This window comes from Mastigoproctus giganteus, chromosome 6 (assembly GCF_048544385.1).
Source record: "Mastigoproctus giganteus isolate SK-2022 chromosome 6, ASM4854438v1, whole genome shotgun sequence".
NCBI lineage: Eukaryota > Metazoa > Arthropoda > Arachnida > Uropygi > Thelyphonidae > Mastigoproctus > Mastigoproctus giganteus.
In genome coordinates, this window is record NC_143580.1 from 139,413,024 (window position 1) to 139,429,499 (window position 16,476).

At 37.9% G+C, this 16,476-nt stretch overlaps 1 protein-coding gene across 1 annotated transcript in view; it reads right to left on the reverse strand.

Annotated features, from left to right (window-relative positions):
* The window catches only part of LOC150084619 (atlastin-2-like), a 403,792-nt gene that overhangs the window by 39,147 nt on the left and 348,169 nt on the right, over window positions 1-16,476 (reverse strand). The window contains exon 14 of the mRNA XM_090375357.1: window positions 1,983-2,049. Within this exon, the coding sequence (XP_090231483.1) occupies window positions 1,983-2,049 (67 nt within the window). The remainder of the gene's footprint in view (window positions 1-1,982; window positions 2,050-16,476) is intronic.

Here is a 16,476-nt window from a genome sequence, read left to right on the forward strand (position 1 = left end):
CACACCTTGAGTACTGTATACAGGTCTAGGGGCTTCATTTTAAGAAGGATGTAGAGCTGCTGGAACAAGTACAGAGAAGGGCAACAATATTAGTGAATGAACAAAGGGTTGCTCTTACAAAGACAGGCTTAAGTTTTGCAAATTACAGTGTCTGGAGACTAGGCACCTATGAGGTGTATAAAGCCTAGAATGGTTTGAGCATGATCAATGCTGATGGGATTCTTCCTCTTGCTCAGAATAATCACTTGAGAGGGCATAAATTTAAACTGAGGAAAGACAGTTGTAGGATAGATGTGCGAAGTTTGTCTTTAGCCAGTGGGTGGTTGATTGCTAGAACAAACTTCCATCTGTTGTTGAAGAAGTTAGCTTAAATAGATTCAAGGCAGAACTAGACAAACATTTGGGGCGAGTGGATGGGTGAAATGAGAAGGCTTTTTTTTTTTTTTTTTTTGGCTGATGCTATATAAGCTTGCTTTCTTGCATCATATGCTTTTACTAATGCTAATGCTAAAAATTCTGCTGGCAGCAAAAACAGATGAAGGGGCAAGGTAGTCCTGCAAACTTATAATTTCTCTAAAAGCATTTAATTGTAGCTATATTATAACTTTGAATTTCTCTCTTTTGGTACTGGCTCTAATTCATTAAACTTTTTAACTTAATGTGCACTGCTCTTGTAAATTACAGCTATGTGGCTAGTCATACAGCACTTGTGTTAGATTGTGACTTTATTTACATCAATTCAAGACAGCTGAGAACAAAGAAAGAATGAAAACGTCCATATGATTAAAGCTGGAAATGAATGGTTTATTAAATCTATGTTTAAACTCTTCCATAAACAGTGAAGTATAGATTTATTTCTACATAACTAAAGTTTCCTTTTTGTGCCATTATTATAACTAGACATACAACTTATCAGGTTCATGACTAAAAGAGCAAGGAAAAACAAGCAGCTCAATGTTTGTCAATCACCTGGATTCCCACTATGAATTGGAGGGTGCACTGCCTCAATTTCTCCACAAAATATTATTAAAAGCAAAATGTCATGTAAACTGATAAACACTGCATGCTGTTCAAAGTTCTTTGACATTGTCTTAGATGCATACAAAAGAAATATACATCTCACTATTAACTAAGTTCACTGTATGCCTGGCATAATCAAGTTGTTAATATTTTTTCCCCTCTCTTTCATCTGTCCATGAGAGGTATAATGCAAAAGATTTTTTTTTTTTTTTTTTTTTTTGATACTTCGCTTGAAGTTTTCTTTTGTCCTCTCAACCCATTCTCATTATAATTATTCTTTAAGAAGAATGGGTAATTTTTTTCTTATTCTCTATTGCAAAAGTATTTCTTCTTTGAAGCATATCCACTGATAATCTGACAACATTTTGCTGTGACTATATTTATTATCATTATGTCACATTGAACAAATTTAACTGTTATTTACATTTTAACCATTAGTACCATCTTTCAGTTAATATAAACATTTACAGATGTAAATTAGTTCAGTTGTTAGCACATAGTATTCACTGAAATTTGATTCTCCAAAAACATGCATACCTCACTAAAACACAACTTTACACAATCCTTGAAGGTGCCAAATTTTAAGAAGTTTTCTGTATATTTTTCTCAAGACCTAATAGGAAGTTTAACAAATTAAGTAGTTTGCAAAATATAAGAATAAAATCCATCATAATGCAGTAATACTTATTCTATGCATATCATAAATTATTACTACACAAATACTCACCATATTTCTAACATTTAGGGGAATATGGTGAGCATTTTTTTTTTTTTTTTTGACCAATATGGTACATATTTGTACATTTCTTTTTAGTCAATATGGCACATATTGGTACTTATTCACATATAGATAATAAATCCCTGTGAATTCTTTTTTCTGATTAAATGATTACAGAAATGCAGTAAGAGTTATGAATCATTACAAAACAAAACATTAAAAAAGCAGTTAAGAAATTACTTACCGAAGACCAAATTATATTTACAAAAATATCAATCTGGATGCCCACTTCTTGTAATACTCCTTTATACCTAAAAACATTAAATAAAGCAATACAGCAATACAATAGCATGCAGTTTAAAGTTCTTTGACATTGTTTTACATGCATATAAAAGAAATATACAAAAGAAAGAAAAACATATTAACAACTTGATTATGCCTAGCATAATCAAGTTGTTAATATTTTTTAAAAGTCAAACAATTTTTTTTTTTTTTTTTTTGATACTTGGCTTGAAGTTTTCTTTTGTCCTCTCAACCCATTCATAAAAAACATTTTGCCATAAAAAAGGACATCTGCTGGCAATTGAAACAGTGTTAATTGGGTCGGTCAGGAAACTTTAGTACAAAGGTCATTTGCCACCTCTCAGCCCATCTGCTCAACCTTTCCGGATCCTGTTGCAGCAGCATAGCATCAGTAGTGTCCTTAACAACCCTGCCAACCTTTGTATCGTCTGCAAACTTGGACGTTAAGCTTGATATACCACCATCAATATCATTTATAAATACAGAAAACAACAATGGACTCAACACTGAACTCTGAGGGACTCCACTAATAACATTAGTCCACAATGAGAAGTGTTCATTGATTACCACTCTCTGTCTTCTTCCCCCTCAACCATCCCTTTATCCATAGCAGCAATTTGCCTCCAATGCCACACTGCTCCAATTTGTGCAGCAGTCTTCCATGTGCAACAGTATCAAAAGTCTTTCTAAGATCCAAATATATAATATCAAAGTTATTCCCTGCATCCAGTTCTTTTGTGACTGCATCATAGTATCCAATCAAATTGGTCAGGCAAGACTTTCCCTTAACAAACCCATGCTGTGTCCGAGCTATAATTGAAGTCTTGTCTAGATGATCCTGCAGTGCTTCTTTAACCAGTGCCTCCATTAATTTCCCTGGAACAGAAGTTAAACTAACAGGTCTATAATTACTTGTGACGTCCTTTGATCCCCCTTTGTGAATTGGGGTCACATTTAAACTTCTGTCACAAACAACAGCTTTCATGTTTTGCATATATAAAACTGTGATATGCATGAAATCACAAGGAGTACTGAAGCAGAAAATGAGAGATAGGGAATTTAAAGTTAAATGGAGTGCTTTAGCATACTGAAAGAGAATGTTTAATGAAACAAAAAGGCAATGTACAGTACACTGAGTGGACAGAAAATGGGATACCTACCTAGTAACGGTTAGGCCCAACTTCCACTCGGATAAGGACAGTCACATGGTAAGGCATTGAGTCCACTAGTTCTGTAAGTGTTCCACAGCTGCACCATTGTCCATAATTTCATTGTATTCTTGGGTGGAGGATCCAAAGCTCGAACAGACCTTTCCACAGCATCCCAAAGATGCTCCACAGGGTTACGTCCAGTGAATGGAGAGGCCATTCCATGGTGGTAAAATCTACAGAATGCTCTTCGAGCCATGTTCTAGTCACCACAACTCTGTGGGGAGGCACATTGTCCTGCTAGAAGAGTCCATTGCCCTGTGGGTGCATGATGACCATGAAAGGATGCAGATGGTCTGCAAGGATGGACATGTCTAGATACATCTCTGGACATTCAGAGATGCATCTAGACACACCAGAGGTCCCAACGTGTGCTAGTTAAGCACACACCAGACCATTACCAGAACCACCTGCCTGAACAGTTCCTTGTTGATGATGATGGGTGTATAGCTTCGTGCGGTTTCTACCAGATACACACCTTCCTGTCCTCTTTAAATAACTGGAAATGGGACTTATCGGACTAGAAGACCCGTCTCCAATCATCCACAGTCCAGTGCGGATGTTCTTTTGCCTAGCTGAGTAGTAGAGTCCTGTGTCGCGGTGTTAGCAATGGGACTCTGGTGAGTCGGCAGCTCCCATAGCCTACTGATTGGCGGATGGTCTTGGTGGAGAGATTTCTGTCACCTCTCTCGTTGAAGTCTGCATGATTTGTGCCACTGTTGCTCTCTGGATGGCTGAAACAATGCAAGACAGACGTCGACAGCCACGTTAATCCACTGTCTTTCTCCATCCACTGCGCTGTCTATGACGAGATGTTATTCCAGAAATGGCTTATTCCCAATCACTCTTGATATTGTTGAATGGGGATAGTGCAATTTCTGTACCACCTCCACGATAGAGTGACCCATGCGTCGGGCACCCACTATCATCCCTCTTTCAAAGTTGGTTAACTCACGACATTTATCCATACTGACATTGAATTACCATCTACATGAATGCAGTGATGCAGTGTACTTATATACCTGCCAAGAAGTGGGTTCATCCACTAGCGATGGGGATGGCAGCATCATGTTGCCCAGGAATCGGGTTTCCCACGAATTCTGTCCTTTCAGTGCATATCTGTTATAGATATGTCCAGTTCTAATATGATAGATTCCAGGATCATTGAGTGCATATTTTTAAGACAAAAAAGGAAACTGGCATTCTTTTAGAATGTAAATTGTTCTTTTTAATATCAAGCAATATAAAAATGGAACACATCAGAAGAGCAGTTCTCTGTCATAAATTTATATCTTAGGTATGATATAACCTCCTCAGGATTTGCTGAAGATAAATTAGATACGAGAGAAAAAAAATCTTTCTTGATCAGAAAGACGCTGCAAATATTGCTTCTGAACCAAAAAAAAAAAAAAACAAATATGGCCTATGAAGGAACTATATAAATAAAAAACGATAACTGTATTTCTGAACTTAGATAGAAAGAAAAATATTTTAAATGATTTTCAGAATATTTGTGAAAAGTAAGCTTGGCACTTAATTTTCAGGTGGCCACCAATCCAGTTAGTTTTAGTTAGTCCAGAAAGTTAGTTTATTTTAGAAGTTATAATGCCTATATACTTTGCATATGCTGTTTTGAAAATCTTATCTCGTAACTACCGTGTACCGAAATATATCAGCATAACCCTCTTCGGGGGAAAATCATATTCCTCGACTTGAGTAATAATTGTAGAAACTGGACTTGGATAAAAGTGAAAATTTTCTTTCTTTATTTTTTTTAAACAAATGCTCTTTCCTTAATATAAGGTTAAAAGGAGCGCAGATCCGAGGAAAAGAAAATTGTCAAACCTAAAATAAATGACTGTCCTATTTTTATGTGATTCCTCACTTAAGTGTTGACACAAGAATATTTTAAGTTTCGCGCAAGCTGAAAGCCAGAAGAGCTCACTTGCCATATCTGAGACCAGGTAGTGCAGAATTTGTGTGTTGCAAGTACAATGTGTATTCAGAAAGGAGAGAAATGACAGGGGAGTGGGCTATGCTCTTGTTAGAGAAGCATATGGAATCTAAGGCAATTTATGCAGTTTACAATGGTGGACAATGTAATGTTGTGTCAATTTGGTGCGACATAAGCATTAAAAAAACAAAAATTGAGAGGAGTATGTTACAGTGGAGTCTTGACTTTTGATGTAACATCCGATATTCTCAGGAACTGATTTATCTTCCATACAATCTTTTATTTTAAGGACCGATGTTATTTTCAGAAATCGATGGCTTTCCAATATAGCTGGACCAGTGCATGGGTGTGGAAATTTTCAGATATGTGCCCCACGGAACGTCACTCATATGATTGTTCTCAACCAATTAGCATCTTTGTTATTGTTCAACACAATGCTCCCACATGTACTTTGGGCAGTTTCTTTATCTTCTGTTTGATGCACTTGTTCAGTGCATAAGTAGAGTGTAATTTTGTTAATTATAAGTAATTACAGTAATTTAATTGTGGCTATTTTTCAATTTATTAATTAAATAAATTGAAATTAAATAACCATGGCTCCTAAAGCACAAGTAAAGAATAAAATTTCCATTAAAGTGAAGCAGAAGATGAAAAAAATCACGAAGGAGTAAAAATGAGTGCATTATTACGCGAGTATGGTTTTTCTCAATTGACCATTTCTACAATAGTTAAACAAAAGGATATTCTAAAGATCGTTAAAGTTAGCGATGATTTCAGATCAGTGCATAAGGAAAGAGACTTTATTGTGGACATGGAAAGGCTTTTGTTAATATGTATTAGGGAAAAAACGCCTCCGTAGCCGAGTGGTCAGGAGCGGGAGTGCAGTAGCACACGCTCTTTGAGTAGACCAGGGTTCAAGCCCCTGACTGCTGAATACGGTCAATCTGCCAACCTGCACTGGACCAGCATGGCAGATTATGGTCCATTTCCCTCAGCATGAATTGTTGAGGAGGCTTTCATCCTGCAGTGGGTTGATAATGGCTGCACTTTACCATTAGGGAAAAGCAGATGAAGGGTGACACAGCGCCTAGACAATTTATCTGCGAATGTGTTAAGCAGATCTATTTAAACAGAAGAGTTTAAAGCTCTATCAACCAGTGGCAGCGCTGTGCGCTTTGAAGACTTTAAAGCCAGCATAGGCTGGTTTGAACGCTTCAAAAAAAAAAAAGAAAAAAGCAAATATTAAAAGTGTTGAAAGGCATGGAGAAGCATCCGTTGCTAATAAAAAAGCAGCCAAGGCCTTTAAAATCAAATTTCAAGAGTTTGTTGATCAGGAGGGTTTTTCAATTTCAATATATTTTTCTACCTCTTATAGTACAATGCTACTTGAGCCTTTGGCTCATCCACGTTACAGTCCTTATTTATAAATATTATTATTATAATTAGCCATATAGCTAGTGCAAGGAAGCCTGAGGCTTTTGCTACACCAGCCAAAAAAAAAAAAATTTCTGAGTTACCCCTGACATAGAGAGAGAGAGAGAGAGAGTCAGAAATAGAAGGGAATCACCAAGAAAGAGAAGATATGTCTTCAATGAATGGGCGCCTGAAGTTTTCTGTCCCTCAGAGAAGCATTATCTTGAGAGCTTCCTGTGAAGGCAATGCTCCTGCTGGATAACATGCCAGGATCCCAACTTTGTTCAATCTTGAGGTACAATCTGACTCTGTTCAAGTCAAATTTCTTCCACCCAACACTTCAACCAATGGACCAGCAAGTGACTGCAAACTTCAAGAAAATGTTTGCAAGTTGCTCTGCAGTTACCTCTAGTAAAAATACTGTCATGCTAACAAATTTTTGGAGGTCAAAGTTCAACATCCTGGACTGTGTGAGGCTGATCGTAAGTTCTTGGAGTGATGTTTCCACCAGGTGCTTAAATTCAGCCTGGAAAAACACCTGCGCTTTAATCATTGATAACTTTGACGGCTTTGAAGATGATGGTGCTTTGACAAATGATATTGTCCCTCTTAGTAAATCAATGGGTCTGGAGGAAAACAAAAATTATGTGGAGGACCTTACTGATGATCATGGGTGTGAGCTAACAACAGAGAGCTACAAGAGTTGGAGAAAATTACGGAGAGTGGCACACTGGAAAGGAAGAAGAAGAGATCACTCAAAAAGTGTCAGCTGAAGAGATGAAGACTCATTTTTTGTTGGGAGCGTATAAGAGAAGTGGTAAAAAAACACCCCAAGATCATTGAAAACACTGAACTCATGAAGTGCAAAATGAAAGGCAAAGTCATTTCCTACTTCGGGAAGCTACAAAAAAAAAGTTGTCAAAAACAGTCCACTTTGGACAGTTTCTTTGCCAGTAAAAAGACAGAAGACTGAAAAGACACCTGATCTAGTTTCATTGTCAGCACTAATTTCATCAGCCTGCACTTCAAGTCTAGGGTAAATGCTAATTTATTGTTTCTTTTTTATTTTAAGATGTTTTATTAAATATAACTATTTATATTTTATTAAATATAACTATTTATATTTTATTAAATATAACTATTTATTAAATAATCTTTATAAAACACTCATTTTTAATAAAAATCAAGTATAACATGTAAGGAATACCTATTTTATGTGTCACCTGGCAAGAGTTTAGAATGAAATTATAGGAAATCATTTATTACTGGTTTTAACTCACAATATTTTCTATGGAAAATTATCAGTGAATATTGGGGCCCCACAGTGTAGGTGAAATGACTGTGATGAATATAATGAAAAATTATAAAGACAAATAGAATGGGCCAGTAACTCAGAATATCTTGTAATGGAGAATTTTAACTCATACAATGGCAGAACCTTTCTGGACTTATTGGATTACTGTCTTATACATTAGAGGCAAAAAAAAAAAAAAAAAAAAAAAAAACACTCTTGATCTGAATATAAGCACTGAAAAAAGCTCCAGATAGAGGAATGAACTATTAAGAAGAATCTCCATATAAAGGAATGGACTGTAATCACTGCCATCTAGTGGCAATGTAATCACTGCCACTACAAACTTAAGTTTGTAGATAATACAAAGGATAGGGTGGTTAATGACAGGAATCAGGGTATGCTGCTGCAACTAGCCCTAGGAGAATTAGGAAGATGGAGTGATAAGTGGAAAATAAGTTTTAAAAAGATAAGATAAATTCAAGGTACTGCATATGGGTAGCAGTAAAAATAAAATTTCTGAGTTACCCCTGAGAGAGAGAGAGAGAGAGAGAGAGAGAGAGAGAGAGAGTCAGAAATAGAAGGGAAGTTTTCAAAATTACATACCAATTAGAGGTCCCTCAGTTAAGGCAGTGGAGAACTGAAAAGATCTGGGGGGGGTAAAGTATATGGTCCGACGTGAAGTTCACTGAGCAGTGTAGACAATCTGCTAGGACAGCTCATGGAGTTTGATTAATTATATACAGAAGAATTTTGCTAGAGGGCCAAAGAGGAAATTATCCCATCATATAAGGCAATAGCTAGGCTGCATCTTGTACACTGCATACAGAAACGTTTACAAGTTTGGATGCCTCAGTTTTGAGTACAAAACGTATTTGAGTATGTCCTGAGTACAAAAGGGCTATTGATACTATCAAATAATGAGCTGATTATGGGTAGTCAGAATAAGAAAGTGAGGTATTCCATCATGAAGGTTAATGGCCAGAGACCAAAAACTGTTGCACCAAAACTTACTAAACTCATTAAATCAAAATATTTTAGCTGAATTATTCCCTTGGAATATTATTTCTGAGGAAAATGAGCAGCAAAAAATGATAGATAATGACAGTCTTAAATACAATAATGAGAAGAATGAGTCTTCTCTTACTCCAGCCGAGTTAAGGAAAGCAACGGACCTCATTCGTGGTAGAGCTCTGGATACTGGCTTCTTGGAGGTGGAGGTTATCAAACAATTTCACAGTATGTTTCTCGAATGTGTACTGGACCTTTATAATACATGTAAGTTTTTCCTCAAATAAGGAAGAAGACTGTTTTCAGGGTTATCCTAAAGATCCCAGTGAACAAGTCTGGTTCATATTGGTCAATTGCGTTTTACCTATACTTGAGAAAATCTTTGTATCCTGAACAGTACGTCAAGGAGATGTTAATTTCGATCTTTGTTGAAGGATACTTGAAGGTGTGAGGAAGTTGGAATGAGAAGCACTGATTTAACTTAAGTTGGATATTTTACTTTTCAAACACACTTAGATTACTGCTCTGTAATCTTTTGCCAATGATATTTCTTTTCCTTTGGAAATGGTTTCACATGATAATCTTGCCACATGCTTGGTGTATTAACTCATCTTTGATGATCTTTTCAAATAGCATCTGTAACATATCTATAATGCAAGTACAACATATCTACAATAAGACCTCTAAGGTTGGGATTATTCATACCACAAATTTAAACAGATACTCCAACCGTTTAAAACTGATTTAAAAATAAAATAAAATAATATTTACAAAAATTGATTATTTACAAAAACTAGTTTAAAACAAAAATAAAATAAAATAAGTAAATAAGTTAAAATGCATTAAAATATAAATTTAAAAGCGAAAAAAACACTATTGAAGCTTTCGGAGGTGTCTGCCTCCTTCCTCAGCAATAATGAAATTTAAGCGACACATCCTTAAATACCAGGTTCACAGAACACGTGGATGACCAGGCGCATACTCGGTATTCCTTTCACATGTACCAGAACCGGAAGTGGTCTGGGGGCGTGGAAAACTAAAACGTTTATCCTCTGGCAAAAACCACCACCTCAAAAAGGGGGTGAAGCCTAACTTCCCTGTCTCTATTCATGCTATTGTTGCCAGAGGATCCAATCCACAGACTTTCCAGCCACTTGCGGTTCCAGAATCTATGTGCCCGGTCAAGAATGACAGCGTTGTCGGGGGGGGGGGGAGATCTGGTGTTGTTTTCCCCAAGAGTACTCGGCGATGGCGGATTTATTGAGCTCTGCGGTCCGTATCGCTCTTGAATGTTCCCCCAGACGGTTCTTAAGACGCTGTCCTGTCTCCCCCACGTAACATTCCCCAAAATCCGGGCATGTGATCTCATATATGATCCCACTACTAGAATCCTTAGTAATGGGGTCTTTGACCTGTGACACTACTGTGCGCAATTTCCGGCCTGGGAGCTGCACATAGCGTGTCTGAAAGTCGCGAAGCATCCTCGCAATGAAATCTGACAGGCCCAGATAGTAGGGAACATATACTGTGGTAAGCGGTACAGGCAGAACTACCCGATTGGGCTCTTCCTCTCTATTGTATTTATCAATGACCCTCTGGGGGTAACCACACCTCATAAGATCCGTCGTAATTTGCCTAATTTCCTTCTCCCCCTCCTCAGAGGTGCTGCAATGTGTCCTCACCCTACCCAAAAGTGCTCTGGCCACACTATTTTTATGTTGGGCAGTTTGTGCCGACCTATAATGTGTATACTGGCCCCTACACATTGGTTTCCTATAAACCTTGGTTCTAAGTCTGGAGCCTTCTCTATATACCATTATGTCCAGAAATGGGAGGGTGCCATCTATTTCTACCTCCAAGGTGAATTTTATAAAGGGGTAGAAACCATTGAGAAATGAGACCACATCTTCCTCTCTCCCCTTCTTCACAATAGTGAATGTGTCATCGACATATCGTTTCCACTTACGCATAGGGAACTCCAATCTCGCAAAAACCCTATTCTCTAATTCCTCCATAGCCAGATTTGCAACAATGGCACTGACTGGAGAACCCATGGCTGTGCCGTGAACCTGTTTATACATCACTCCTAGGAAAACCAAGGTTGTACTAGAAAGACATAATTCAACAGCACAACATATATCTTCTATGTTTAGGTGGGATGTAGCACTTAAGGTTATATTCTTTCTGTAAAGCCAACTTCACACAATCTACCCCATGTGCTATGGGGATACACGTGAATAATGATATGACATTCAATGACATCATCATCTCGTCCTCCCGTATATCTTGCCTCCTTACAAAGTTCACAAATTCCATACTCTCCAATGGCCAACATGGACCGACCCACAACCGGAGAAATCAGCTGCGCCAGATATTTAGATAGAGCATACGTAGGGCTACCAATGAAGGAAACTATGGGCCGTAATGGAACATTCTCCTTGTGCGATTTAGGCAACCCATAAAATCTGGGCAGCCGACACCCTGTTGCATGCATGGACCAATATTTGTTCATTGAAATCTTTTCCATTTTTAGCCAGGAAAGTAGCATCTTATTTACACGCTGTTCTAAGCTAGCCAAGGAGTTTCTATGGATAATCTTATAAGTACCACTATTACCTAATAAGTCTACCACTTTCTTATGGTAATCTTCCTTGCTTAATACCACCATTGATCTGCCTTTGTCTGCTGGTAGGATTATAATGTCTTCGTCCCATTTAAGTTCTTCTAGTGCTTTCTTCTGTTAAGTTCTTCTAGTGCTTTCTTCTGTTAAGTTCTTCTAGTGCTTTCTTCTGTTTCGGGGTAAGATTTGGAGCAACCATTTTTGCCTGGGCCAGGATGGCAACAACTTTAACATGAATTTGATTGGCAATGTGTTCAGGTAATTTGCTAATTGCCCTCTCAATGCCCATAGATGTTTCGGTAATTGGAGGTTTGGGGGGCAGCAATGCAAACTTAGGTCCAAGAGCCAAAAGTCTCTCTTGTTCTTGGGTCAAAGGTTTGCCACTTGAATGTCGTATCATTATACCACTGTCGCAAATCTGGCTATGGAGGAATTAGAGAATAGGGTTTTTGAGAGATTGGAGTTCCGTATGCATAAGTGGAAACAATGTTGATGACACGTTCACTATTGTGAAGAAGGGGGGAGAGAGGAAGATGTGGTCTTGTTTCTCAATGGTTTCTCCCCCTTTATAAAATTCACCTCAGAGGTAGAAATGGATGGCACCCTCCCATTTCTGGACATAATGGTATATAAGGAAGGCTCCAGACTTAGAACCAAGGTTTATAGGAAACCAATGTGTAGGGGCCAGTATACACATTATAGGTGGGCACAGACTGCCCAACATAAAAATAGTGTGGCCAGAGCACTTTTGGGTAGGGTGAGGACACATTGCAGCACCTCTGAGGAGGGAGGGAAGGAAATTAGGCAAATTACGACGGATCTTATGAGGTGCAGTTACCCCCCAGAGGATCATTGATAAATACAATAGGGAGGAAGAGCCCAATTGGGTAGTTCCGCCTGTACCGCTTACCACAGTGTATGTTCCCTACTATCCGGGCCTGTCAGATCGCATGGCGAGGATACTTTGTGACTTTCAGACAAAGTTTTGTGTGCAGCTCCCGGGCCAGAGGTTGCACACAGTAGTGTCACAGGTCAAAGACCCCATTACTAGGGATTCTAGTAGTGGGGTCATATATGAGATCACATGACCGGATTGTGGGGAATGTTACGTGGGGGAGACAGGACGGCGTCTTAAGGACCGTCTGGGGGAACATTCAAGAGCGATACGGACTGCAGAGCTCAATAAATCCGCCATTGCCGTGCACTATTGGGAAAAACAACACAAGATCTCCCACGACAACGCTGTCATCCTTGACCGGGTGCATAGATTCTGGGACCGCAAGTGGCTAGAAAGTCTGTGGATTGGATCCTCTGGCAACAATAGAATGAACAGAGACAGGGAAGTTAGGCTTCACCCCCTTTTTGAGGTGGTGGTTTTTGCCAGAGGATAAACGTTTTAGTTTTCCACATCCCCAGACCACTTCCGGTTCTGGTACATGTGAAAGGAATACCGAGTATGCGCCTGGTCATCCACGTGTGCCATGAACCTGGTATTTAAGGATGTGTCGCTTAAGTTTCTTTATTGCTGAGGAAGGAGGCAGACACCTCCAAAAGCTTCAATAGTGTTTTTATCGCTTTTAAATTTATATTTTAATGCATTTTAACTTATTTATTTATTTTATTTTATTTTTGTTTTAAACTAGTTTTTGTAAATAATCAATTTTTGTAAAGATTATTTTACAGTATTTTGTATTATTTTATTTTATTATTAAATCAGTTTTAAACGGTTGGCATATCTGTTTAAATTTGTGGCAAGTACAACATATTTTTAGCATAAAGAGTGGGATTATATCTGGGAATACTATTGCTATATTCAGAAGATTACTAATTGCTTCTACAATACAATCTTTGCTGAAATTCTTCAGTAGAGGTTTTAGGTTTCTTATTTTCTGGGTGATTTCATATCTCTAAATTCTGATAATAGCGTAAATTTACCTATTCTTGAAAGATGCCTTTGATTTTAATTAGCTTTTCTGAGAGTGATGCAATTCTTCCATCTTATCTGATTGTCTTCAGTGCAGCCTCACAATAAGGCTTCTTTTTTTTTTTTTTCAAGAAGTTGGCCCTCTGTTTTTATATTCTTTTCGATACAAATTCCTCGCGAGAGAGGCAACACAAGAGATAAGCAAAAAACCTAGCCATAATTTTGAGAGTAACTTTGAATTCATGGAAAGATCCTGCAAACTGGAGATGTGCAAATATATCCCCAATTCACCTGCTAGCTAAGTTCTGTTTCAGTAAAAATAATGGAGTCACTGGTAAAATAAGTAAAATAGGTAAAATAAATAAACAGGACCATCTAGACAGGAGTCCAGTTATATTTCAGCCACAGCATGGATTTGTCAAGGGGAAATCTTGTCTGATCAATGTCATTGGATACTATGATGCAGTCACAAAAGAATTGGACGAAAAAATAACTCTGATATCATACACTTGGATTTTAGAAAAGCTTTTGATACTGCTGCACATAACAGACTGCTGCACAAACTGGAGTGAGGAATTAGGGGCAAGTTACCAGTGTGGATAAAGGGATGGTTAGATGGTAGAAGGCAGAGAGTTGTTATCAATAGACACTCTTCATGGTTTGTTTGTTTGGGAATTTTTCAGGCCACTCTTCATGGACAAATGTTATTAGTAGGTTCGGTGCTGGGACCATTGTTGTTTTCCGAATTTATTAATGATACTGATGAAGGTATATAAGCATAAAGATAAGAATATTGCAGAGGTAAGAAGGCTTGCATACTATATGCAGGGTAGTAGAAAATGAAAAACCTGGGGATAATTTGCAACCAGATAGAAGTTCTCTGAGCAGTACAGACAGGCTGCCAAGACAGCACAAAGGGTTTTGTCAATGATATACAGGAATTTTTCAGGAAGGGATAAGGAGGGGATTATTTCATTGTATAAGGCAATGGTCAGGCCACATCTTGAGTACTGCATACAGGTCTGAAGACTTCATTTTAGAAAAGATGTATAGCTGGAGTGAGTACAGAGAAGGGCAATGAGATTGGTGAGGGGAACAAAGGGGTGCTCTTACCAAGAAAGCCTTCAGCTCTGCACAATGCACCATCTGGAATCTAGGCACCTGTGAGGTGATATGACTGATGTGTTTAAGGCTTTGAATGGATTGAGCAAGCTCAATACTCATGTGATTCTTCCTCTTGCTCAGACTACATGATAAATTTGAATATATATGGGGGTATATATTCAAATTGACAAAGGATTTTGCAGAATAGATTTGTAGAAATTTGCCTTTAGCCAGCAGGTGTAGATTGTTGGAACAAACTTCTAAATGAAGTTATGGAAGAGAACAGCTGGAATAAATTCTAGGAAGAACTAGACAAACTGTTGGAGGGAATGGATAGATGAAATGTTTCTTACATCATTCGCCAATACTAATACTGTAAATTGTTGTTTCTTCTTAAAGGCAATTTTGGCTTCATAGTTCCATATGTTAGATCTGTGTTATATTTTCAAAGTCTTGGAAGCTTATTTCATAGCCATCTTCTACAGTTGGTCAGCCAATCACCAAATGGCATTCTCTATGGATTTATCATTTAAATATTCCCATATATAAATTTTTTAAAAGTGTTCTTAATATAACTTCTAGCTTAATGCAACTCAGAGATAATATCAATTTCTAGGTAATAGATTCATTTCTCTGAGAGGCATCAGATTCTTCCTTCACTGACAGAACGAAATTAATATATATTGAAAGATAGTCAGAGTTAAAGACATTTGGCATAATTTAGGGGTACAAATTATGGAAAATCATGTCCAAGGTTTGATTATCTCTGGTAGTCTTTTGACACTAAGTCCATTCAGAGTGAGCTCCTGAAGTACTTTGGTATGGCTGGTAAATGGCACTCTGAAGTCTCCACATAGTATGTCTGAAGCCACATCAGTTGTCATCAATGTTATCATCTCAGTTCTGTTGCCTTCTTTATGCAGCAGAGGGAAGTAAATGCAAGGGGGTGATAATTTAATTCAGGGACTGGTGCAAGATTTTGTGTTTACTGCATGAACTTTCCATAAGTGCCACTAGAGGCACTCTCCCTGATCACTATTGAGCAGATTCTGTGTGCGCATGTCAGCATTTGTCAAGTTAGTGTTTCGTGAAAAGAGTTTTTTTAGCTGTATGTTACCGACAATCGTTTTGAAGCAAGTATCATATTAGACATACAGATTGAACAGTGATATGTGATTCGTTATTGTGTCAGATGGGGCTTAACTGCATAGGAAACAGTTAAAGAGATGAATGAAGCATAAGGTAATGATTTAGTAGGACGGCCATATTTATATGGCACAAACGATTCAGTGAAAGCCGTGAGTCTGTTGCAGATGACCCAAGACCTGTTTAGCCTTCCTTCTCAACAACTCCTGAGCAAATCACAAAAGCCCAGGAAATCTTGGATGAAACTAGGTGAATTATACTTCGTGAATTAGCTGTTAAAATGTCCAATTCATATGGTAGTGCTCACAATATTGTGAAAGATCACCTTCAAAATGTCAGGAATCTGTGCCATCTGGATTCCACACAATTTGACTCGAGAACAAAAACAGCAAAGAGTAGATTTGTGCAAAGAAATGACTGATCATTTCGAAACACATGGTTAAAACTTCTTAAATCAAATAACGACTTGTGATGAAACGTGGATTTTTCACTATTATCCATATACAAAACAACAGTCGAGTGAACAGAAGCATTCTGATTCACCGAGACTTAAGAAATTTTGAGCTTCTCATTTGGCTGACAAACAAATGGTTCTTGTGTTTTTTTGACATAAAAGGCATGCCTGTTACACATTTTGTGCTTCACGGTGAAAAACCAACTATGAATAAGGAAGCATATTCTTAAGTTCTCAGAATCAAACTCTGCCACGCCATTCATGAGAAATGCCAAGAACGTTTTGGTGTGAAGTGGCTTCTACATCAAGA